Here is a 26,999-nt window from a genome sequence, read left to right on the forward strand (position 1 = left end):
GTGAAACTGCTTAATCATTTTTCTTAGCTGACATATTCTTTTCATATTCATATGACATATATTCAATTCATATTCAATTGGACATACTCATATTCTTCTTTATTTTCCCTCTTCTAAACTCAGGATTATTTTATTTTTATATATTTAAATTGGAGCTCCAAGAAAACCTTGGATCAAGAGCATCATGTTTGGCCCAAGTTAATCTTCAAATATGGTGGCTGCTCTCTTTCTTGCCACCAAGAAGGGAGAGGGTGGCTTGGCTGGTGTTTGCAGAAGTTGCAGACCTAACCCACAGCCTGAACGGGGCCCACAGGCTTGCTTTCCCATGGCATTTGAAAATTTTTGAATCATTTGAAGACTTTAAGAAATAGGGAAATTGATGACAAAGTCTCAATTTCTGTTAAAGCAGGGACAACGTGCCCCTCTGACTTTCTTCTTCTTCTTCTTCTTCTTTTTTTTTTTTTTAAAATATTTAATTATTCACTTTTGGCTATGGTGGGTCTTCACCGCTACATGGGCTTTTCTCCAGTTACAGCGAGCAGGGGCTGCTCTCTAGTTGCCCTGTGCGGACTTCTCACTGTAGTGCCTTCTCTTGTTTCAGAGCATGGACTCTACGGCGAGTGGGCTCCAGCAGTTGCGGCTCGCCCCAGGTTCTAGAGCACAGGCTCAGTAGTTGTGGTGCCTGGGTTTAGTTGCTTTGCGGTATGTGGGATCTTCCTGGAGCAGAGATCTGGCCGTGTCTCCTGCATTGGCTGGAGGATTCTTGACCACTGAGCTGCGGGGGAAGCCCCTTGTCTTTCTCGGCTGAGACATGAGCCTTACAGTCGAGAGAGATTCCCACCACCCAGTCTCCTTGTGCCTGCGGCTGAACCTCTCCAGTCGTTGAGTTGATTCTGTGGTTTCCTTGGAGGACAGTACCCCAGAAGTAGGAAGAGGAAAATCTGAGTGGGCCACATTTCTCCCTGGGGGTCTGCTCCTGCCAGTTCCTTCCCTGTTGCCCCCTTGTCTAGACTTCTGAGCGGGAGACGCCTGATTTATGTTTCCCGGGCTCTCTCCTTCCTGCTTTTCAGCTTTCCTGTTCCTACTCAAAAACAATTACAAGGGTAGAACAATTGAAAGGCAAAAAAATCAACCCCAAGCGACACTGTTCATAGACACTGTTCACAGCAGCGGAGACCTCAGGCTCCTGACTTCTCTTTTTTCTAGGGAAGGTGTCCTTTTGATGCCTTGGGGAGAGAATTCTTGCCTGATGAAGCGACTGCCTGTCTGCGGTTGGGAAGGACGATCACTTTCACACATACTCACTAAAAAAAGCAAACAAAACCAATATTCCCTGCCTTAAATGTTCTCGCGTATTTTCTTTCTTCCTATCTTTCTTTTATAAATAAGAAGTGGGACCATATTGGAATACTCTTGTATAGTGTCCTTTTTTTACTTGTTAGTAGAGTGTAAGCATTTTCATGTTTTATTGAATGTTATTCTACTTGAGAGATTTTTAAATTGAAGTGAAATCATAAAATATAAAAACATAAAAATAAACATTTTCAGACGAAAAATTCAGTGGCCTTTAGTACATTCACAGTGTTGTACAACCGCCACCTCTATCTTCTTCCAAAATAATTTCATCATCACAAAAGATGACTCAAAAAAAGAAAAAAGAAGACTCCATAACCATTAGGCAGTTTCTCCCCATTTCCTCCTTCCCCCAACACATGGAAACTACTGATTTGTGTTCTGTTTCTGTGGAGTTTACCTATTTTGGATATTTCACATACACGGAATCATACAATATGTTTCTGGCTTTTTTCACTTGGAGTATTTTCAAGGTTTATCCACATTGTAGCATTTTATGAGTACTTCTTTCTTTTTATATGAGTAATATTCATATGTATATATGTTGTTATATAGGAATATGTATGTATTCCATTGCACACATACTTCTGCCCTCAATTTGTTTATCCATTTCAACCTTCTGGCAGTTATGAATAGTACAGTGGTGCAGGGAGGAAGCCAGTTCTGACCCCATGATGCTTTTTTTCGCTTTTGCTGTTATTCAGTTCAGTTCAGTTGCTAGTCGTGTCTGACTTTGCAACACGCCAGGCTTCCCTGCCCATTTATTATTATACTGTACAGAATGGTTTGCCTCAGAATCCTGCCCCTCTGCCTGCCTGTTAAACTAACATGTGCCTTTGTTCAGAACCCTGTCCACCTGCCGGTGGCAGGAAGGGAGAAATGAACACATCCCTTGCCTGAGGCTTGCCATTCTAGGAGATGTTTGCAAGATTAACGGCTTTTTTACTTTGCTTCCTCACCTCCCCCCATCTCTGATCTATAAAAGAACCTGGCTTCCAGAACACGATAAGATGGTTATTTTGAGGTGCTAGCTTGTCATCTTCTTGGTCTGCTGGCTCCCTGATTAAAGTCTCTTCCTTTCCTCAACATCTCGTCTCTCAGATTCATTGGCCTGCCGTTTGGCAGCGAGCAGAGTGAGCTCGGAGTTGGTAACACTACTATGAACATCCGCACATCGGTATTTGAGTACCTGTTTTCATTTCTTTTGGGTATATACCTAGGAGTGGAATGCTGGTCATATGGTGATTCTAGGTTTAGCTTTTTGAGGAACTGCCAAACTTTTTCCACAGCAGCTGTACTGTTTCGCAATCCCATAAGGAATGTATAAAGATTCTAATTTCTCTACATACTCACCAACAGTTATAGATAGATACATTTATTGATTATAGTAGTGAGTGTGAAGTGGTGCTTCACTGTGGTTTTGATTTGCATTTCCCTAATGTGTGTCATCACTTCTAATGATTGCAGAGTATTCCTTTCTATGGATGCCACAGTTTACCTGATCAGTTCTCCCGTGGTGAGCACTGAGCCCTCATCTTTTTCCCTTATATACTGCAGTTCACATCCTCGTGTTCTCAACTGAAAGTGTGGACTGTGGAGCCAGACAGAGAAGGTTAGGGTATAGCATCTCCATTTACTCACTGTGTGGTCTTAGGCAATTCACTTAACTTCTGAACCTTAGTTTCATCATTGGTAAGATGGGAATGAATAACAGATTTGCTTCACCAAGTCTTTCTGAGGATTATATGTGAATGTGCATAAAGCTCTTAACACATGGGTTTGTATGTGGTAAGCACTCAATAGATGCTGCAATCTTTGGTTTCTTCCTTGAATTCTTCGAGGTGACATTGCTAGGTTAGTAGAAGTTAGACACATTATAAAGGGCTTTTAACACACACTGCCAAATTGTCCTTTCCAAATACTAATTGACACTCCACCAGTACTGCATGCCAGTGCTTGTTTCTAGAACCTTCAACATTAGGAAATGTCATTTTTAACAATTGCTAACGTCTCATTATTGTTTTAAATTTGCATTTTTTGATTACAAATGAGCTTGAATATTTTGGGAGCATTTATATCTCTTTTGTGAGCTGCCTTTTTATGGCTCATGTTAATTTTCCCATGGGATGGCAAATGTTTCTACATTTCTGTAAGAGCTCTTTATAGAAGGATATTAACCTAATATGGGCTTCCTTTTTAGCTCAGCTGATAAAGAATACACCTGCAATGCAGGAGATCCCGGTTCAATACCTGAGTCGGGAAGATCCCCTGGAGAAGGCTATCCACTCCAGGATTCTTGGGTTCCCTGGTGGCTCAGACAGTAAGAATCTGCCTGCAGTGCAAGAGACCTGGGTTCAATCCCTGAGTTGGGAAGATCCCCTGGAGGAGGGCATGGCAACCCACTCCAGTATTCTTTCTTGGAGAATCCCCATGGATAAAGGAGCCTGGTGTGCTACAGTCCATGGAGTCACAAAGAGTTGGACATGACTGAGCAACTAAGCACAGCATATTAACCTAACATGGGGCTCCCCAGGTGGCTTTAGTGGTAAAGAACCTGCCTGCCAGTGCAAGAGACTTGAGACACAGGTTCCATCCTGAGTCAGGAAAATCCCCTGGAGGGGGCATGGCAACCTATTTCAGTATTCTTGCCTGGAAAATCCCATGGACAGGGGAACCTGGGGGCCTATAGTCAATAGGGTTGCAAAGAGTTAGACATGACTGAAACAACTTAGCGGGCACAACTTAATATGCCTGTCATTTTGTTAAAAAATAATTCATTTTCATTTTAATTCCACATAGCTCCAGGGCATGGCTCACCTCTAAAGGATCTATAACTACCAAACTCCTGTTGTTTCTCAGAAAGGATGGACAGACGTTGTGCAAGTTAGGCCTCATTTTTCCTATCTGTGAAATGGATTGGACTAGAAAATTGCTGTTTATTTTCAGATTTTATGAAATTTTATGATTTTATGTAAGCATCTTATATGCTCAGTATATAGTGTTATTCAACTTCATATTTTATATTTGTATGTAATAGTAATAAACATAAGCATAATCATTCCCTCAATTGCTTTGGTGTGTCTTGAGACCCTCAGAAGAGGCTCTGAGTATGTGTGTATGTTAAAATATGTAATCATATGTTTATTTTATATGCATATGTAAAATAACATTTTCCCAGGTCACAAAAATTAAAAATTTCATGTATATGTATCAATGTATACATTTTGTATTGTACTAGATGAGTTGTTTATAATTCTCTTTAAGGAATCTTAATGATTGTATCATTGAGGGTACTGTAAATCATGGATCTTTTTGTTATTAAATAGGTATTTAATGTAGTTAACACTACATACTCTAACTTCACCAGCCACTTGGCAAAGAGACTATCAGCTGAAGTTCCTGTTGCCAGTAGCCCGATTACCGCAAGATGGCGGCAGAGCCAAGGTGGGGATGTGGCAGCCCCTTCCTTTGGGGAAGAGCGTTCAACTACTGACCTCCCAGAAACTGTGCTGGAGATGACTCCTGAGAAAGAGACCTTAACTCCAGGTGAGGTAATAGAAATGCCACAAGCCAGTTTTGAAATCTTAAAAAAAGATATATTTCTGAGAGAATCTGTCTTACAGAAATACCTAGTGTATTTAGTCAACTGCTTTCTGTTTTTCTCCTTTTGAATAAGAAATTTCCAAGGGGGCAGGGGAAGGGGAGGGCTGAAACAAAACCAAAAGAAAGTATGTTGTATTTTAAATATGACATTAGACACAATGAGGCACCATAGTCCTGCAGATTGGAAGGAGCCCAAATCTTTTTTAAATCAATGAAATTCTCATGTAATAGTAAGTACCAATACTGAAAATAGTTGGCTGAAGCAATAGGAGATACAGGGTTGGAGGAAGGTCATCCTAATGGCTGTCTTCTGAAAGATATTTTAAATTGAGAGGTGGTTTTAATGCTGTTTCAGAGGATTCTGACTAAAGTGGCTCCCTTTTCTTTCATAGATCCTTAATTAATTAGTTATTTTCAAATAAGGCATTGCATGAGAAATTTAGAATTCTAAGAGATAATCAGACAAAATAATTTTATAATAAAGTCTTTTATTTTCTATTTAAGTTTATACTGCATATTAGTCAGAAACATTGTTTTTTTGATGTTTTGCATGTGGGATTTCTTTCTTTTTGTTCCAGAAAGGTGAACACTGAGGACCCTCCCCATCCTAAAAGGGATGTTTGTAGAGAGGTTCATTTGCTTTTGTGGACAAAATCTGAGAGGTCCAGGATTCCTTAGGCTGCTGGATGTGAACTCTTTGTTGATAACTGGGATGATTGTCAGTACTAGCATTCAACTGCAACATTTTCTTTCTCATTTGAGGTTCAGAGAGCCTGCTTCTTCTCCTCTTTCAGTTCAGTTTCAGTTCAGTCGCTCAGTCGTGTCCTACTCTTTGCGATCCCATGAACCGCAGCACGCCAGGCCTCCCTGTCCATCACCAACTCCCAGAGTTCACCCAAACCCATGTCCATTGAGTTGGTGATGCCATCCAACCATCTCATCCTCTGTGGTCCCCTTCTCCTCCTGCCCCCAATCCCTCCCAGCATCAGGGTCTTTTCAAATGAGTCAGCTCTTCGCATGAGGTGGCCAAAGTATTGGAGTTTCAGCTTCAATATCAGTCCTACCAATGAACACCCAGGACTGATCTTTAGGATGGACTGGTTGGATCTCCTTGCAGTCCAAGGGACTCTCAAGACTCTTCTCCAATACCACAGTTCAAAAGCAGCAATTCTTCGGTGCTCAGCTTTCTTTATATTCCAACTCTCACAACCATACATGACCACTGGAAAAACCATAGCCTTGACTAGATGGACCTTTGTTGACAAAGTAATGTCTCTGCTTTTTCATATGCTCTCTAGGTTGGTCATAACTTTCCTTCCAAGGAGTCAGCGTCTTTTAATTTCACCATCTGCAGTGATTTTGGAGCCCAGAAAACTAAAGTCAGCCACTATTCCCACTGTTTCCCCATCTATTTGCCATGAAGTGATGGGACCGGATGCCATGATCTTCACTTTCTGAATGTTGAGCTTTAAGCCAACTTTTTCACTCTCTGCTTTCAATTCCATGAAGAGACTCTTTAGTTCTTCTTCACTTTCTGCCATAAGGGTGGTGTCATTTGCATATCTGAGGTTCTTGATATTTCTCCCAGCAATTTCGATTCCAACTTGTGCTTCCTCCAACCCAGCGTTTTTCATGATGTACTCTGCATATAAGTTAAACAAGCAGGGTGACAATATACAGTCTTGATGTACTCCTTTTCCTATTTGGAACCAGTCTGTTCCATGTCCAGTTCTAACTGTTGCTTCTCCTCTTTACTTGTCTACAAATATCACAAAACAGGCATGCATAATTTTGCAGGACAAAGAGTAAGATCTAAAACTTTGCAGAACATTTCTACAAAGTTAAAATTAGATTTTGGATTCTTCCTTTCTCTTAGATTTTTGGATAGCCCAGAACTTGAGGGGTTGGGCTCTAGGAACATCAGTGACAGCTTATCCAGCACATGTTTGTCCAAATAAGAAGAGATTGTCACATGGCAAAAGGCCAAAATACTTAATCCATTTGTCCCTTGGTTCCTCTGATGAACAAGTGATATAGCAGATATTTAACTTAAGAAGATGACTTGTCAAGGTTTTCATTGCAGTTAAAAGTCTGGTAAAGGGCTTTCTTAGTCTTGAGAAGAGAATAGACATGGATAATAACAAGGTAAACAACACTGGCTCTTCCATGACAGTACCTTTGGAAGTATTTTACTGAAGTCATCTCAAACTAGTTTTATATCTTTGTGCGCCAGGAAGAGGGAGAGGTGAAGTGTTTTGCTATAATCACGTAGTGAACATCAGTGACTGAAAGGCAGGCATCCCATAGTGACTTCCTGGCAGGATGTTCACCACCTGAGCAAACCAGCTGCTCTTCTCACCATCATTTTAAACTTTGAACTGTTTGTATCCATTCTTCAAATGCGCAAATGTGTTCTTTCTACGCAGAGTTATAGTGTTTCTGTTGCTGCTGCTGCTGCATTTGAAGTCAGGTCTTTAATCTTGACATTTCCTCCTGGTTCTGAGGCCACCAAGGGAATTTCTCACCCAGTGTTCACTCATGAACCCAGTACCCTCGACCCTGCGCTGCCCCTCCACCCCACCCCACCTAAGGCTTTGGAGAGATGAGGGCCTACATGTTCACATTTTGTTCTGTACATGCCAAGGACTGACCTCCCACCAAAGGTTTAAGAGATTATGGTGGTGGTTTAGTCTCTAAGTTGTGTCCAACTCTTGGGACCCCATGGACTCTATGTAGCCTGCCAGGCTCCTCTATCCATGGGATTCTCCAGGCAAGAATACTGGAGTAGGTTGCCATTTCCTTCTTCAGGGCATTTTCCCAACCCAGGAATCGAACCCAGGTCTCCTGCATTGCAGGCAGATTCTTTACCAACTGAGCTATTATTTTAAAAACCAAATTCAAAGCTAAATGTTTTCTGGCAGGATCCTGCAAGGAACCACTGAAGACCCCCAACAAAGAAAGTTCTGGAACAAATAACTCTGCTTTCCAGTTTGGCAAGGCACCTCATGCAGTGGACAGAGGCCAGAAGGATAAAGTTGCTTCAAAAGACCCGGTGGGTGAAGAGAGAAAACCGAAGATTTCTCATCTTGAGAAGTTCAAACAGCTGAGTCCCAAACGTGAGATAAGAGCTGGCTTAGCTGCTCTTACAAATCAATAAGGAAAGGATGGGTTCCTTATAGGAAAAATGAGTGTATGAAGGACACTTCCAAAAAGAAACAGGGTTGTTAATTAACACAAAAAAATGTTTAATTAGCATCAATCAAAAAAGTGAAAATGAGACTAACCATCCAAAAGGTAAAGATTAAAAACAGGGACTTCCCCAGTGGTCCAGTGCAGGGGGTGTGGGTTTATCCCTGGTCTGGGAACTAAGATTTTGCATGCCAAGCAGTGTGGTAAAAAAAATAAAATAAAATAAAATAATGCATACTATGTATGTTTCCTCTCTGTGCAAAGTTCTGTTGTGCAGTCTTTTCCCAGTTCTTTGGAAAGTGTGTGGTAATATGGTCTGCCCTTCGTCAGATTGGTTTGACTCCTCCTCTATAAGATGGTTTTCTCAAAATTTCCCCTAAGTCTCTGTGGTTTTTTTTTTTTTTAATTTCTCTATGAAGTTAACTTAATTATTTTAAAGATCTTATTGATTATGATTCTAATATCATAGTACACCCTAAATCCTTTGGGCACATTAAATATCAATAGCATGATTTTAGGTTTATCGAATCCAGTGAAGAGCCTCTGAAGGAATCAATGTTTCATTTAGAAAACTGAACTAGGAATGTCATAAATTCTCAATTTAGGCAAAGTTGGTCATTTGGTGTGTGCTTCCTGTGTTTGGCATATGTGTTTTGCGGGAGGAACAATAAAATATTGTGAATGTGAAGTTTAATTATTTGAACTTATATGCAGTTGAAAACAATTGTATTAGAGCAAGTCTTCTCCTAGGTGCTTTGCTGCTGCGTGGGGCTTCCCTGGTGGCTCAGATGGTAAAGAGTCTGCTTGCAGTGTGGGAGACCCGGCTTTGATCCGTGGGTCGGGAAGATGCCCTGGAAGAGGAAATGGCAAATCACTCCAATATTCTTGCCTGGAAAATCCCATGGATGGAGGAGCCTGGCAGGCTACAGTCCATGGGGTCGCAAAGAGTCGGACGTGACTGAGTGACTTCACTCGTTACTTGCTTGTTGCTGGGTAAGGGTAAGATGGCCAGGGAGTTACGCTGAGGGAACTATGTGTGCTGTTGAACTCACGCCCAGGCCAGGCCATTAGCACCACTGTCCTTTCCACCCTCTTCTGGTGGCTGGAGCTTTTACTGCCCTGACTTCCAGGACTTCCCCTTCCCTTCCCCTGTGCTGTCTGGTAACTGGGAGCAGCAAAGTTGGTGGCTCTGTTGGTGGGGTCACGATGGTGCGGGCAAGTTACCATCAATACAGCAATTGTTATCCAGCCTGAACATCATCCCAGTTTCACTGGAGAACCTGGGCAGTGGATAATGGAAGCTGTTTCACTACTTTATGTAGAGCATTTATTGTCATGACTAGTTGGGAGTCCAATAGCAGCAAAAACAGTGCAGATGTAAAGCGAGGTCTTTCACCTTGGCGGTGAACAGGTGTCTTCCTGTGGTCCTCAGAGATCATCCAGCGGGTATTTCCATGTGAGAACTGACTAGCTATGGAGATGTTCAGAATTCTCATACCCAGCCAGCTGTATGCCACGTTGCTCATTAAAGCAATAGGAGATCTCACCCAGTGAAGAGTATCCCTGGGTGCGTGGAGCGCAAGCACACTATCTGGGAAATGCCTGGGTCAGCTTTGTTGTCTCTACGGGATTCTGAAGAATGAATCCGTGAAGAGTGGCACTGAGCTACTGGCCAGCAGGGCATTTAAAAATGGTATTTTATACCAGTGCTTCTCAAACAGGGGTGATTTTGTTCCCCACAGAGCATCTGACATGTCTGAAGATAGTTTTGAGGATCAGAAGCCAGGGGGAAGGTATCTGGTAGACCACAACAATGCATTATTTGCCCATATTTCTGCGGTTGTGAAACTCTACTGTATATTTAATTTTTCTACTTTGAATACCTAAACATCCATGATTCATTGACTGGCAGTGCCTATTATATGACATAATATCTGGGAAGAAAGCCAAAATATCAAAGTGATGCTTGGCGGAGAGACTTCTGTCTGAATTATAGTGATCCAGTGTTTAAATGTATCATTGAGAAGGAGAAAAAAAGAATCTTCTCTGTTTTGACTCTTCACTATTATATTTCTAGAATAAGTACTTTTGTTTCCCCCTTTTACTAATTTACCTCTTTGTTTTTGATCAGAGTTAGATGTAAGAAAGGGGCTTCCCAGCTGACTCTAATGGTAAAGAACTCACCAGCCAATGCAGGCAGATGTGAGGATACAGGTTTAATCCCTGGGTTGGAAAGATCTCTGGGAGGAGGGCACGGCAACCTACTCCAGAATTCTTGCCTGGAGAATCTCCATGGACAGAGAAGCCTGTCAGGCAGCAGTCTATAGGGTTGCATAGAGTTGGACAGGACTGAAGCAACTTAGCACACACGCACAGATATAAGAATGTCAGGAGGGCTCATTGTATACTTGCCCAGAGAAATAGCAACTTGATTTTTGTGCTCATGTAAATTTAGACAATTGACTTAACCTCTCTGTGAGTTGATGTTTCCATTTCTCATGGGAAAAGGAGTTAGTGGAAAAGGACCTTTAAGATAACTAGTTTATCATTATCAGAGAAATGCAAATCAAGACCACAATGAGGCACCATTTCACACCAGTCAGAATGGCTGTGAGCCAAAAGTCTACAAGCAATAAATGCTGGAGAGGGTGTGGCGAAAAGGGAACCCTCTTACACTGTTGGTGGGAATGCAAACTAGTACAGCCACTATGGAGAACAGTGTGGAGATTCCTTAAAAAATTGCAAATAGAATTGCCTTATGACCCAGCAATCCCACTGCTGGGCATACACACCGAGGAAACCAGAATTGAAAGAGACACGTGTACCCCAGTGTTCATCATAGCACTGTTTATAGTAGCCAGGACATGGAAACAATCTAGATGTCCATCAGCAGATGAATGAATAACAAAGCTGTGGTACATATACACAATGGAGTATTACTCAGCTGTTAAAAAGAATACATTTGAATCAGTTCTAATGAGGTGGATGAAACTGGAGCTGATTATACAGAGTGAAGTAAGCCAGAAAGAAAAACACCAATACATATACTAACACATATGTATGGAATTTAGAAATATGGTAATGATAACCCCGTATGCAAGACAGCAAAAGAGACACAGATGTATAGAACGGACTTTTGGACTCTGAGGGAAAGGGAGAGGGTGGGATGATTTGGGAGAATGGCATTGAAACATGTATACTATCATGTAAGAAACGAATCACCAGTCTATGTTCAATACAGGATACAGGATGCTTGGGGCTGGTGCATGGGGATGATCCAGAGAGATGATATGGGGAGGGAGGTGGGAGGGGGGTTCAAGATTGGGAACTCATGTACACCCATGGCAGATTCATGTCAATGTATGGCAAAACCGATACAGTATTATAAAGTAAAATAAAGTAAAAATAAAAAATTAAAAAAAAAAACTAGTTTAATTCCTCCTCCCCCAAAGAAACTAATACAACATTATAAAGCTATTTTGTTGTTGTTTAGTCTCTCAGTCATGTCCGACTCTTTGCGATACTATGGACTGTAGCCCACCAGGCTCCTCTGTCCATGAAATTCCCCAAGCAAGAATACTGGAGTGGGTTGCCATTTCCTTCCCCAAGGGATCTTTCTTACCCAGGGATCAAATGTGTGTCTCTTGCATCTCCTGAACTGGCAGGCAAATTCTTTACCACTGTGACACCAGGGAAGCCCATAAAGCAATTACAAGTAAATAAAAACTAATTAAAAAAAGAAATAATATATTAGTAAAATGTTCAGTACTGTGTTCATTACATGGTGGTTATTTAATAAATAATGGGAACTATTGAAGTGTTGGTTTTGACAATGCGTAGTCTTTAAACTTTCCAGTGAATTATCAGTTTTACTTCTACACCATGTAATACACCTGAGACGTACACAAATGTTTTCTCACAAATGTATTCTCTTTGTGTTTGTTTTCAGAAATCCTTAAACCAGCTATTTTCAACCCAGAACGTGGCTCAGCAGGTTAATGGGAGCATGCAGTTCTGTGAGGGATCCCAATGCACTTGGAAAGGTGTGGGCCAAAGATTTCCCATCTGTCCTGCTTTCCCACCCTCCTCTCTCCCTGCATCCTTCATTTTTCCCTTATCTTAAAATATATTATTTTTACATTAGAACAAAAATCAGCATAATTATAAAGTTTGGATAATTCTCATAATCCTCTGTCTTAACTATCCTGACCCCTATCTCCCACTTCCTAGAGGCAACCACCTTAGCTCTGCCAGCTATGCCCCCTGGTATTTACATCTAGTTTCTAAATAATATTTGTAAACTATAAATTTAATTTTTTATAATTTTAGACTAAATTACAACTTTCTAGCATAGTCAGAACTTAGTTCTCCTGTTTCATTCACTTCTCTGTCTATTTGTATTATACTTTAACAAAGTAAAATTAGTATTTAATATTTATATCATATTACTATACAATTATTATTTGTTGACAAGCCAAATAGTGAACTCTAACTGTACCTCTTTTCTAGTTTAACTCTTTGTTTTTCCTGGAATTAAAAAGTTGCTTTCTCTTTTCATTTATTAGATACCTAGGAAATTATGACTGTGTTCCCTAAATGCTCCCAGGCTTTGTTCCACAGCCATCAGTAACCTTTTCCATGTACCTGCGCACATGGGTCCCTGTTTTCCTTGGTGGGCTCCTACCCAGAACCTGCTGAATAGGCCACTCTCTTGGTGAGTGCCACGGCTGTGATTCTGGGACTCCTCTCCGATGCTGGATCCACTGTCCCCTGGCAGCCGTGTTGTGCTCTTTCTGGGTCTGCTGGTCTGAACGTGTGCTTATTCCACTGTCACACTTGAGTCATAGTTTGGCTGGCTACAAATGCCAGTCTTACTCAGAACTTTGTGGAAAAGGTATTGCTTTATTGTTTCCCAGCACCCATTGTTGTTGCTGAGCCAGTCATATATTATTGTGACTTCCTTTCTATGGCACCTACTTTTTCCCTCTGAATACATATAGAAAAAACATTTATTGTTACTGTTTTAAAATTTCATGATGATAAAGGTTCGTGTATATTAAAAAAAAGCCTCACGGCAAACGACAAACTCTAGTGGGTCTTTCAGTCTTGGACACCTGTATCTGTTAATTCTTGGAACGTTTCTTGAATTATTCTTTAGTAATTTCTTCATCTTTGTTTCTTTCTTTCTGAAATGTTGGCCGTAATTGTTACTCCTTGTGGATTAATTCTCTTATTTTTTTCTATTCTATTTTTCATCTAATTTTCTTTCTTTCTACTTCTAGGTGTTACCTCATTCTGTGTACTAGCCTTGCCATTTACATTTCTTTTGGCTATCCTAGTTTTAATTTTAAAGTTCCTTGGACTCCGTCAGGCCTCTCTCTCTGCCCTCATCTCCCTCCCCTTGCCTTCTCCCTCTCTCCTGCCCTCATTTATTTCCTCTCCATCCTCCCTGCCCCCTTCTTTCCTTCCTTCCTTCTCTCTTTCCAGCATCCTGTTCATGCTTCATGTATATACTATTTTCTCTTATTTCTCTGAAAAATTTCATATAAAGCATTAAGAGGTTTGCTGTTCTTCCTGAATTGTCTTTCTTTGCTTAGCTCTTCCCCCAGTAGTTTTGGTTTCACTCTTTCAGAGTTAAAGCTTTCTGAAATGTGTGGTGTTCTGGAAATAGAATTAAGAATTGTGGGCTACTGAAATCATGGCATCCAGTCCCATCACTTCATGGGAAATAGATGGGGAAACAGTGGAAACAGTGTCAGACTTTATTTTTTGGGGCTCCAAAATCACTGCAGATGGTGACTGCAGCCATGAAATTAAAAGACGCTTACTCCTTGGAAGAAAAGTTATGACCAACCTTGATAGTATATTCAAAAGCAGAGACATTACTTTGCTGACTAAGGTCTGTCTAGTCAAGGCTATGCTTTTTCCATGTATGGATGTGAGAGTTGGACTGTGAAGAAGGCTGAGCGCCGAAGAATTGATGCTTTTGAACTGTGGTGTTGGAGAAGACTCTTGAGAGTCCCTTGGACTGCAAGGAGATCCAACGAGTCCATTCTGAAGGAGATCAACCCTGGGATTTCTTTGGAAGGAATGATGCTAAAGCTGAAGCTCCAGTACTTTGGCCACCTCATGCGAAGAGTTGACTCATTGGAAAAGACTCTGATGCTGTGAGGGATTGGGGGCAGGAGGAGAAGGGGACAACAGAGGATGAGATGGCTGGATGGCATCACTGACTCGATGGACATGAGTCTGAGTGAACTCCGGGAGTTGGTGATGGACAGGGAGGCCTGGCGTGCTGCGATTCATGGGGTCGCAAAGAATCGGACACAACTGAGCGACTGAACTGAACTGACTGAAAATCAGTATAACAGTTTTCACACAATCTATCTTTGCTCATGCTCTTGAGTTAAGAGGTTGTCATTTTTTGTTTATTCAGAGAATAAACACTTGGTTTCTTTTGACATGTGCGCATGTGTGTATGGGTGTGTGTGTGTGTGTGTGTGTGTGTGTGTGTGAACTTGACATCTTTCAACCAACTCTTCTCTTTCTAAACTTTTGCTGTGTCTCTGAACCCTGACCCCTTATGGGGTTTCTGCAAGACAAATCAGCTTGCTTTTCTTTACCATGTCCCCTCTATAGGCATTTGAGTCTCATTTTTCATGTTCCTCCTGGTCAGTTATCAAACCTTTACCCATTTTGCAGAAAATTATTGCAGTCTCTTCTTACTGCTCTATTCACTCCCATACTCTTTGTTCTGATATCTCCACACCTTAGCAAGTCATTAGCTGTCATTCTGGTGAGGTTGAAAATAGAAGGCAGAGGAAGGACACTTATGTGACCCTTCCCCTGACTTGACTGCACATCTGTTGCTCTGCTTTAGAGAGATCATTGGTGGTGACACTGAAGAAGATTTGAAAGGGAGAGCTGTTGGAAGCAGAGACTAATTAAAAGGAACATTTTATGTAGGGCTCTATTCTTAATTCTCTCAAGGAGATTTAAAATGTGAAATGCATTCCAGATAGGCCAGATAACTAATCTTAGGAAAATGGATCACTGGGATAAATTTTATCCAGATATTATGCATATAAAGTATTTCTTTATGCCTTGTCTATATTTGATAAGACTCTGAAACCTCACAGTGGATACCTTCTGTGACTTGTGAATATACCTATTGGACCCAAAGCTGGTACAAATCTTTGGGTGGTGATGTCATGGGTGCGTCAGGGCAGGTCTGCAGCCATGCAGTGGAGAGATGTTGCTCCTGTGGCAGTTTCTAGAAGGCCTTCCTTCCATTCTGCATTTAATGCTCCCAATGTCATTTACCCTGCATTCCATCATGTATTCTCCTTCTTACTTCCCCTTTCCATCTTGGAAGTCTTTTTGTCATTCATGAAATTGTTATCATGGTTGGAAAATAATTGATTAGGGGGCTTCCCTGGTGGCTCAGAGGTTAAAGCATCTGCCTCCAATGCGGGAGACCCAGGTTCGATCCTTGGGTCGGGAAGATCCCCTGGAGCAGGAAATGGTAACCCACTCCAGTATTCTCACCTGGAGAATCCCATGGACAGAGAAGCCTGGTAGGCTACAGTCCATGGGGTCGCAAAGAGTCAGACACGACTGAGCGACTTCACTTTCACTTTCTAGCTCTGTGAGAAACTTAAGACAACCAGTGGTTCAGTTAACTCATAAATGCCAAGGAGACTTGCCTGTTACATTTCCCTCTGGGAGAAGATAACTTTGTGCGTGCGTGCTTTTCATTCCTCTGTTTCCCAGCAGTATAAAGGGGACAAACAGCTAGATCATAAAAACAGGCACAAAAGTTGAAGGCTGGCTGAATATTCTTTTGGGTGGTTTGGGAATATACAGTTGGAAGAACGAGTGAATCATATCCTTTCCTTCTTTATGCTTTTCTTTATAATTGTATTTTCTTAAAAGCAAAATATCTGGAGACATGTCTTATCTTAGCTCTCCCACTTTCTTCTGATCTGATCAGTAACAAGTTCGTGTTTCTGTAACATGCTGAATATTTGATGTAGAATAGAAATGATATGATGTGTGTGTGCTTATTTGCCCAGTTGTGGCCAACTCTTTGTGACCTCTTCGACTGTAGCCCACCAGACTCCTCTGTCCATGGGATTCTCCAGGCAAGAATACTGGAGTGGGTAGTCATTCCCTTCTCCAGAAGGTCTTCCTGACCCAAGGATCGAACATGGGTCTCTTGCATTGCAGGCGTATTCTTTACCACTTGTGCCACGTATACTCTATAAAAGCAGAGAGAATATACCTTTATTATTTTGATATCCTAGGAGATCTATCTACCGCTGTGTATGTATGTGTGTATTAATCTCTCTGTCCATCCTATTTTTTCAGAGAAGTTTTGAATTCACAGCAAAATTGAACATAAAATACAGGGTTCTTGTGTATACCTTGCCCTAACATACGCACAGCTTTCCCCACTATCACCATCCCACACTGGATTAGTACATTTGTTATCCTTGACGAACCTCATTGACACTACTATTATCATCCAAAGTCCATCGTTTACACTAGGGCTCACTCTTGGTGGTGTATATTTTATGGATTTTGGCAAATATGTAATGATACGTATCCACCATTATGACAGCAGATAGGAGAGTCTTACTGTTCTAAAAATCTTTTATACTTCACCTATTCATCTCTCTCTCTTCCTCTAACCCTGTAAAAGTTTTACTTTTCCTTTTCCTAGAATGTCATTTAGTTGGAATCATACAGCATGTAGCCTTTTCATATAGGAGTCTTTCACTTAGTAGTATGCATTTAAGCTTCCTCCGTGTGTTCTTACGGCTTGACAGCTCATTTCTTTCTAGAACTAAATGATAATCTTTGTCTGGATGTACCACAGTTTATTTATGCATTCACCTATTCGAAGACATCTTGGTTGCTTCCAAGTTTTGGCAATTATGAAAAAAGCTGCTATAAATATCTGTGTAAAGGTTTCTCTGTGGACATAAGCTTTCTACTCACTTGAGTAAATATCAAAGTTTGCAGTTGCTGGCTTATATGATAAGAGCATATTTAGTTTCATATGAAACTGCCCAACTATCTTCCAAAGTGGCTGTATCATTTTGCATTCCCACCAGCAATGAATAAAAGTTCCTGTTGTTCCACATCCTTGCCAGAATTTGGTGGTGATCAGTGTTTCAGATTTTGGCTGTTCTAACAGATGTATAGTGGTATCTCATTGTTTTAACTTGCAATTCTCTAATGAAATATAATGAAAAAGATGTTGAACATCTTTTCTTATGCTTATTTACCATCTTTCTTGGTGAGGTGTTCAGATATTTTGCCCACTTTTAAATAGAAATTTTTGTCTTTTTGTTGTTGAGGTTTAAGAGTTACTTTGTATATTTTGGGTAAGAGTCCTTTATCACATATATCTTTTGCAAATATTTTTCTCAGTCTGTGGTTTATCTTCTCACTGTTTAGGCATGTCTTGTGGAGAGCAGAAGTTTCTAATTTTAATGAAATCCAGCATATCAGTGATTTCTTTCATGGATCATGCTTTTTGTATTATATTTAAAAAGTCACTACCAGAGAATTCCCTGGTAGTCTAGTGGGTAGGACTCAGCACTTGCACTGCCATGGACCTGAGTTCAATCCCTGGTTGGGGAACTAAGATCCTGTAAGCTGTGCAGCATGGCAAAAGAAAAAAACGTCATTTCCAAAACGGAGGAGATCTAGATTTTTTCCTGTATTATTTTCTAGGAATTTTATAGCTTTGTGTTTTACTTTTAGGTCTATCTACAATCCATTTTGAGTTAATTTTTGAGTTCTCTGTTTTTTTTTTTTTTAAACCTTTTATTTTGTATTGGCACATAGTTGATTAACAGTGTTGTGATAGTATCAGGTGGACCACTAGGAACTCAGTGATACATATGGATATACATGTATCCATTAGGCATAGTTGACTCTCAATTTTATGTTAGTTTCAGGTGTACAGCAAAGTGATTCAGTTATTTTTTTCCAGATTGTCTGTGGATATTCAGTTTTTCCAACACCATTTGTTGAAAAAACTAATTTTCTCTATTTTATTGCCTTTGCTCCTTTGTCGGAGATCAGTTGACTCTGTTTTTGTGGGTCTATTTGTGGGATCTCTGTTCTCTTCCACTGATATATTTGTTCTTTTGCAAATACTACACTATCTTGACTGCTGTTATTCAGTCGCCAGGGCGTGTCCAACTGTTCACGACCCCACGGACTGCAGCATACCAGGCTTCCCTCTTCCTCATCATCTCCTGGGGTTTGCTCAAGTTCATGTCCATTGAATCAGTGATGCCTTGATTACTGTAGCTTTTTAGTGAGTCTTAAAGTCAGATAGTGGAGGTCCTTCAGCTTGAATCTTCTCCTTCAATATCATGTTGACTTTTTTCCACATACACTTTACAACCATCTTGGCAATGTTCACACAGCAACTTGCTGGGATTTAACTTGTAGAGCATTGTATCTATAAATCAAGGTGGGAAGAGCTAATGTTAATAATACTTAGTCTTGTTATCCATGTACATGAAATACCTCTTCATTTATTTAGCTTTTTTGGATTAGAGTTTTGTAGTTTTCCCTTATACAGATCTTGTACATATTTTGTTGGATTTATATTTAACTATTTAATTTGGGGGGACTTCTTGCCTGGAAAATCCCATGGGCAGAGGAGCCTGGTAGGCTGCAGTCCATGGGGTCACGACATGACTGAGCAACTTCACTTTCACTTTCATGCATTGGAGAAGGAAATGGCAACCCACTCCAGTGTTCTTGCCTGGAGAATCCCAGGGACGGGGGAGCCTGGTGGGCTGCTCTTTCCGGGGTCGCACAGAGTCAGACACAACTGAAGCGACTTAGAAGCAGCAGCATGTAGATGATATTGTGCTTTTAAAGTTGCAGTAGCTTGTTGCTAGTATATAAGAAAGTAATTGACTTTTGTATATTAATCTTATATCTTTTTATAATCTGCCATTAGTTCCAGAAGTTTTTTGTTGGTTCTTTGGGTATTACTTAAAAAAAATACATAATGTTATATTAGCTTCAGGTATGCAACATTAATGATATATTTATATATATTATAAATGATCACCACAATAAATCTAGTTTACAACTGTTACCAGATATAATGACAGAATTTTTTTCTTGTGATGAGAACTTTTAAGATCTACTTTTAAAACAACTTTCAACATGCTGTACATTAAATTCTCATGATTTATTTATTTTGTAACAGTTTGTACTTGATTTTTTGAACCATTATTGGCAGTGCTTGAGTATATATTTCTAGTAACCATGTAATTCTCACAATTGCAGGTTTTCATAGTTAGTACTGAGTCTGTGAGTAACAGTCTGGCTTCTTGGTGCAGCATTGTGAAGCTCTCTTTCATTTATCAGAAGCTATGTGGTCATAGGGACCACAAGTCACCTAGGTGGGCTCATTTCCTGTTGATCATGTTATTCTCAGTTTGATGCAAGACAGGTGGTTGGAAAGATGAAAAGACAGTGGCTTGTGGTTTAGACTTAGTGGGGTCTTTTGATGAGAAGTAAAACTGAGCACAAGATATAACCTTAAATTCAGATAGTCATGGGTAACACTAGCCTAAAGTAACTCTGTGTGCTCTGGTACAAAAACAGTGAGAAAAAGAGTAAAAGTCAATGAATCAACAGTTTTATTGACAAAGACTCAGAGCAGAGCTTAGGTCTATTAGAGAATTGTTGATATTATAGACACATGGATACATGAACATTGCTTTGGTCTTAAAATCTCAAGTGACAAAACAAATATTCAGAGCATGATGTAGTGTCTCTGTGTGCTGCCCACAAGCTCTGTCATTACATTTAGGTCTGGTACTCATGTGCTTTTTATTATAAATGTCATTGAATATTTTTTTAAGTGTTTAAATAAATTGTGAAGTCTGTTTCTTCCTTTCCTCCCCCTGCAGCTTGTAATTCAGTTTTATCATGATGACCACTTTCTTGTTCACTCCAATATCTCTTAACTTGCAAGGATTAATATTTTGTTTTCAGGATTATAGTGTAGAACTGTTTGTTTCTTGCAGGCTGCAGCAATGGAATCACAGATGGATACTTCCAAAGATTCAGTGATATAAACTATCCCATACTCCAGCCAGAGGTGAAGATTCATCTTACAGGTCTTCGAAATGACTATTGTATGTGATTGTTGAGATCATGAATTAAAACACTGAAATGACAGAATGTATCCTGTGCTGTAGCATAAACTTGAAATTTGATTCTGGAAGAAGCAAATGGCCTTGTGCCTCATGCTTAAATGGTGTACCATCCAAATATGTTTACTACTGTGAGTTTTTCATTGTAGAATTTTCATGTTCAGGAATGGGCATTGTTTGTCTTGGTGGGGCACAAGAAGCACACACTGTAACAGAATGAACTGTATAAATGATGACCTACTCCTATGCTTATATTTTAAACATGGATAAATCCTACCAGTCAAACAACTGCATTGGCTATTTGTCCCTAGTTTCTTCTTATGTCTCTAGCTTGTGATCCAGTTGGGAAAATGAGACTAACTCGCATTGAACTGCTACCAACATGCCAGTGTAGAGTATAAATAATAAATTGTGGGGTATAAGGAACTGTAAGACTGCATATAGTTTGGTGGTCTTCGGAACTGTCTGGAAAGACTTTGTGGAAATACTAAGACTTGAGATGAATCTTAAAAAGATGGGTAGGCTTGGAGGAGTGGAAAAGAGAAGACAGAGCATTTTCAGCAATGTTAGCACCATGAACAAAGGCAGTTCAATTCAGTTCAGTTCAGTTGCTCAGTCATGTCCGACTCTTTGCGACCCCATGAATCGCAGCACTCCAGGCCTCCCTGTCCATCACCATCTCCTGGAGTTCACTCAGACTCATGTCCATCGAGTCCATGATGCCATCCAGCCCTCTCATCCTGGGTCATCCCCTTCTCCTCCTGCCCCCAATCTCTCCCAGTATCAGAGTCTTTTCCAATGAGTCAACTCTTCGCATGAGGTGGCCAAAGTACTGGAGCTTCAGCTTTAGCATCATTCCTTCCAAAGAAATCCCAGGGTTGATCTCCTTCAGGATGGACTGGTTGGATCTCCTTGCAGTCCAAGGGACCCTCAAGAGTCTTCTCCAACACCACAGTTCAAATGCATCAATTCTTCGGTGCTCAGCCTTCTTCACAGTCCAACTCTCACATCCATACATGACCACAGGAAAAACCATAGCCTTGACTAGACGGACCTTAGTCGGCAAAGTAATGTCTGTGCTTTTGAATATACTATCTAGGTTGGTCATAACTTTTCTTTCAAGGAGTAAGCGTCTTTTAATTTCATGGCTGCAGTCACCATCTGTAGTGATTTTGGAGCCCAAACAAATAAAGTCTGACACTGTTTCTACTGTTTCCCCATCTATTTCCCATGAAGTGATGGGACCGGATGCCATGATCTTCGTTTTCTGAATGTTGAGCTTTAAGCCAAATTTTTCGCTCTCCTCTTTCACTTTCATCAAGAGGCTTTTTAATAATAATCAGTGGCAATGAGGAGGATACTTTGGGGAGTGGGGAATAGGGGGTGGATGCAGATTATAGAGAAATTTCAAAGTGTGAAGCAGATTTTTAGATTTGTTGCACAAATTCTCAACTAAGCGAAACATCAAAGGAAAATTCATGGCAGAGTACGCAGAATGCATTTAGTAGAAGAGTTACCAAAAAGTAAGGGACTATTTTCTCTGCATGAGGAAAAATATATGGGAGGAGGGATAAGTTTAAGATTATTCCAAGTTTTGAAGCAGGAGAAGGATGGTGTCACCGAGAAGACAAGTTAGCAGGGAAAATGGTATGAGGAGGGAAGACTTTTCTTGCAGTATTACGTTTGAGGGAACAGTGAGACATTTAAGAGTGTCTGGGAAATCATTATAAATGAGGTTGGTGAAAGAGGGGAAAGGCTGGAGTATAGGTCAGATGACTATGTTTGAAGTTGACAGCTAGGGTGAGCTCTTCCGGTGAGGGAGAAAGAGCAGAGGGATGAGGTTTGGTTCTGCGGCACGTTTACAGAGAGGAACGGGCAGGTAAAACACAAAATCACTAAAGGGAACAGTTCCCCTCTCATTCTTCTCCTATACCTCCTTCTCTAAGAGAATTTATTGCTATGACTAACGAAAACTGAAGAATTCATTTCAAGAGGTGTTTAAAAAGCACACCACTCATTAAAAACAAGCAAAACCCTTTTTTCCCCCTCTTCCCCTTCAGGCCATAACCCCTTTTGTCTCCCTTTGACAGCAAACCTGTCAAAAGATGTCCATAATTCATAATTTGTTATTTCTTTCCCCATTTTGTTTTTAATCCTTGCTAGTTATGATCAACCTAGATAGTATATTGAAAAGCAGAGATATTACTTTGCCAACAAAAGTCTGTCTAGTCAAAGATGTGGTTTTTCCAGTGATCATGTATGGATGTGAGAGTTGGACTGTGAAGAAAGCTGAGCACCGAAGAATTGATGCTTTTGAACTGTGGTGTTGGAGAAGATGCTTGACAGTCCCATGGACTGCAAGGAGATCCAACCAGTCCATTCTGAAGGAGATCAGTCCTGGTGTCCTTTGGAAGGAATGATGCTAAAGATGAAACTCCAGTACTTTGGCCACCTCATGCGAAGAGTTGACTCATTGGAAAAGACCCTGATGCTGGGAGGGACTGGGGACAGGAGGAGAAGGGGATGACAGAGGATGAGATGGCTGGATGGCATCACTGACTCGATGGACATGAGTTTGAGTGAACTCCGGGAGTTGGTGATGGACAGGGAGGCCTGGCGTGCTGCGACTCATGGGGTCGCAAAGAGTCGGACATGACTGAGTGACTGAACTGAACTGAACTGAGTCAGTTCTTAAATCTCACCATTCCATTGAAACTGCTGTTTGTAACATCACCCAAAATTCTTCACTGCAAATCTAACAATCACTTTCTGGAGCTCATTTACTTAACTCTGTCCACCATAGTTGAGACAATTGGTCACTCACTTCTCCTCGATATCCCATTGTCTTTGTTTGCCTCCTAGTTTTCTGTTAACTCTTGCTTGGTCCCCCCCCCCCCCCCCCCACCGCTGATTTCCCTCCTCTTCTGTCTCTTGGTCTCTTAAATTTCAAAGTGCACCAAGTCTCATTCCTTGGACATCTCTTCTTTCTGACTTCTATGTTAGTTGATCTGTTGGCTTTCTGGCTGTATCTCCTTGTATTATGTTTTTAGTTATTGCTTTAGGGACTGCCATGCAGTCTAAATTTTCTCAGTCTACCTGGAATTACTGCTGCCTATTTTACACAATATGTAAAAATCTTACAGTCTTGTGTTTCCCCAACCCTCAGCTTTTTTGGGAGAGTTACTTTAGTTGTCTATGTTTTAAATCTATGTCCACTGAAAACTTCACCATTGTTAAATGGGTTAAAAAGCCATTTAGTTTCAAAAGCCATACATATTTATGTGAGGGAAAAATGGACCTTATATTTACCCAAATATTTACCAATTATAACATTCCCCTCCATTCCCAAAGAGCCAAATGTTCCTCTTATATAACTTACTTTTAGTCAAAAACCTTCTGTTAGTAGTTGCAGATCAGGTCTCTTATTGAAGGCTTCTCTTACCCTTATTGTGATATATTTGCTTGCTATAGAATTCTGGCTTGCCAGATATATTTTCAGCATTTTAAAGATGTTGCACTGACTTTTGGCCTCTGTGGTTTCTGGTGAGCACTCATTTGAAACCTTGTTGTCTTGTTTCTAAGACCTGAGCCCAATTACATATATGTTAGAAATGTTGTCTGCCTACAGTGCAGGAAACCTGGGTTCAATCCCTGGGTTGGGAAGATCTCCTGGAGAAGGAAATGACAACCCACTCCAGTATTCTTGCCTGGAAAATCCCATGGGCAGAGGAGCCTGTGTAGGCTACAGTCCATGGGGTCGCGAAGAGTTGGACACGACTGAGTGACTTCATTTTCACTTTTAGATTTGTGGATATTATTCCACCAATCCCTAAGGTCCTGTCCATTTCTTCAAAAATTTTTTCCTCCATGTTTTATAGATTGGATAATACGAGTTTTCCTTGTACTTACACACTTTCGGGTTAGGCTGAGGTGTGTGTGGGTTCATACACTCACAATTAGAGGATGCCTTTCTGTGGTCCTCTCCCCTCCCAGGCTTTCTCCTCACACTTTGGCCACCTCGAGCTCCTTTCTCTGATTTCTTTGACCAGAAACAAGGTAGGCTTTCTATTAGAGTTTGAACTACTGCTGTTATTCTGTGATTGGGGCCCACCCTCAGTGCTAAGCTGTGTAAGGAGAAAAGTGGAAAACTCACCCCTGGGTGGATTGCCTCCCCAAGTTTTCACTTCCTTAACTCGATTTACCTGCTTTTGCTGATTTTCCGGAGTTCTCAAGTGTTTGTTTTTAGAATTTTGTTTTGTAGTTTGCATCAGTGGGAGGGATGAGTTATAGGGAGCTTAGACTGCTCTGGTGCAGCTGGTGAGCTTCATAGTCTCATACTGATGTGTGTCAATCAGGATAGGAGTTTCTTATAAGAAATAAGATCAGATGTGGCTTAGTATGTGGTCACACGAATATGGTTTCTCTGAGCACTCATGTAATTCTTAGAGTGTAAGATACAGAATACTAAGAACTTCCGGTATCACAAATAAGCCAGAGATCACCCCTTCTAGATTGACTGTAGTTAGGCTGTCTTTTGATTAGAAATGATGGTGGCAACTCTCATCTGGATATTCTAGGTCCAAGGATGTCACCATAAGAATTATGTGCTTTTAAACTTTAATGATCTGTCAGGTGAAATCCATGTATTACTTATAATGGTAGATGAAACTGCCAAGTTTTCTAAATGCATCTAAATAAGTATATATGAGCATAAATGATAAGCGTTATTGCTTATCTTGATACAAGCGTTATTGTGTATCTTCATATAAGATTCTATTCCAGCTTTCATTTTTGAACTTCTAATGATCTGATTGGATCCATGATTCTGTTTTCCAGCTGACTGTGGGGAAATTGTTAATCTTTCTCCTCTACCTATAAGTAAAATTGTTTATTGGAAAATATTTTTATTTGGCTGTATAGTCACCCCAATCTGAAATGCTTTCTTATAGATCTGAATATCCTGGACTGGAATTTTCAAAGCCTTGTTGCCATAGCCCTTGGATCTTCTGTGTACATCTGGAATGGGGATAATCACCACAGAATTGAAAGTATGTGCTTCAGTCTCCCTTGTAACTACGTGTCTTCTGTGTCCTGGATGACAGAGGGGACCTGCCTGGCCGTTGGTACCAGCGAGGGAGAAATACAAGTACTGGGCAGCGTTTCTGTCTCATAGTGTGCTCTGTATAGTGGCTGGATAACCAAGGTTGACTTTTTTAAAGCTTTTTTTAAAATATGGACCATTTTTAAAATCTTTAATGAATTTGGTACAGCATTGCTTCTGTTCTATGTTTTGTTTCTTTGGCTGCAAGGCACGTGGGATCTTAGCCCCCTGACCAGGGATCAAGCCCATACCTTCTGCACTGGAAGGCGAAGTCTTGACCGCTGGACCACCAGGGAAGTCCCTAAGATTGACTTTTAATAACAGATTGACTATTTAATAAAATAAAGAAACTTATAGTGATGTGGTACTTGAAGCTATGGGGCGTAAGAGGATATGCCATTCTGGGGTCTTCTTTGAATGCTGTTTAATGAGGATGTAGGGATACTCTGCTTTGTTTTTTCACACAGTCTTTCCTTGTGGCACATTTCCTTTTATCCCCTTATTTTTTTTCTCTCAAACTAAAGTTGGGCTTATGAGATCCCCAGTTGTTAGAACGTTGGGGAGAAGTCCTAAAACTGAAATAGATAACCTTCCAGTCGTCCTTTCTTACCTAAAGCCAAAATCAGAAGTAGAGTTACTTAAAAGTAGTGAATTTTTTTCTAATAGGCTCTCTAAAATGGGAGCTTAGCAAGTTTCCATCAATCTCTCTAATTTCCCATGTTATTATTATTATTGCTTATTAGCAACAGATAAACAATATTGCTTGTGCCCAGTGACTCTGGAGGGCCACAGATGGCTCTACTGTTTTTCAATCTCTGTAATGAGCCTGTGAGGGTCATGTTGTGATTTCTTCTTATGCCAAAGTTCTCATTCCTAACGTACGGCTTAGAATATCATTTATAGCTGGCAGGAAAGGAGTCTTTTAGCAGTAAATGGAATTCCTGACCCTAGAAATTGTGTAGGCACTCAAATTTTATTTGTTGATAACTGTAGGTGGATTTCCAGCTTTGGAATTCCCATAGTCTGTAGGAACTAGAAGTGTCAAACAGTGATTTTCAACCTTTTGCAGTTGACTGAATTAACTTCAGTTCAGTTCAGTTCAGTTCAGTCGCTCAGTTGTGTCCGACACTTTGTGATCCCATGAATTGCAGCACGCCAGGCCTCCCTATCCATCACCAACTCCCGGAGTTCACCCAAACTCCTGTCGCACAGAGTCGGACACGACTGACGCGACTTAGCAGCAGCAGCAGCAGCATGTCCATCGAGTCGGTGATGCCATCCAGCCATCTCATCCTCTGTCATCCCCTTCTCCTCCTGCCTCCAAGAAACTTTTAAAATAAATGCCGTATGCCCAGGCTCTTACTCCCACCATTGAATCAGAATGTCTAGCACCCAAACTCTGCTCCCTAGATGATCCAAATATGTAGACAGCGTTAAAAACTGCTTTAGGGTTAGAGGTGCTGAACTTTCACGAGGGCTGGTGTATCAACATTAACTGGCTGTTAGCCCTTTGAGAAGATTGTGGGTTGTGAAAATGCCAAATAACCATG

At 40.7% G+C, this 26,999-nt stretch overlaps 1 protein-coding gene across 1 annotated transcript in view; it reads left to right on the plus strand.

Annotated features, from left to right (window-relative positions):
* CDC20B (cell division cycle 20B) overlaps window positions 1–26,999 on the plus strand; it is a 71,899-nt gene that overhangs the window by 24,663 nt on the left and 20,237 nt on the right. The window contains 5 exon segments of the mRNA XM_069556535.1: window positions 4,680–4,899; window positions 7,878–8,008; window positions 12,095–12,188; window positions 20,220–20,330; window positions 25,298–25,494. Of these exon segments, the coding sequence (XP_069412636.1) occupies window positions 4,680–4,899; window positions 7,878–8,008; window positions 12,095–12,188; window positions 20,220–20,330; window positions 25,298–25,494 (753 nt within the window).

The sequence above is a fragment of the Ovis canadensis genome, chromosome 16, assembly GCF_042477335.2.
Source record: "Ovis canadensis isolate MfBH-ARS-UI-01 breed Bighorn chromosome 16, ARS-UI_OviCan_v2, whole genome shotgun sequence".
In the NCBI taxonomy this organism is placed as follows: domain Eukaryota; kingdom Metazoa; phylum Chordata; class Mammalia; order Artiodactyla; family Bovidae; genus Ovis; species Ovis canadensis.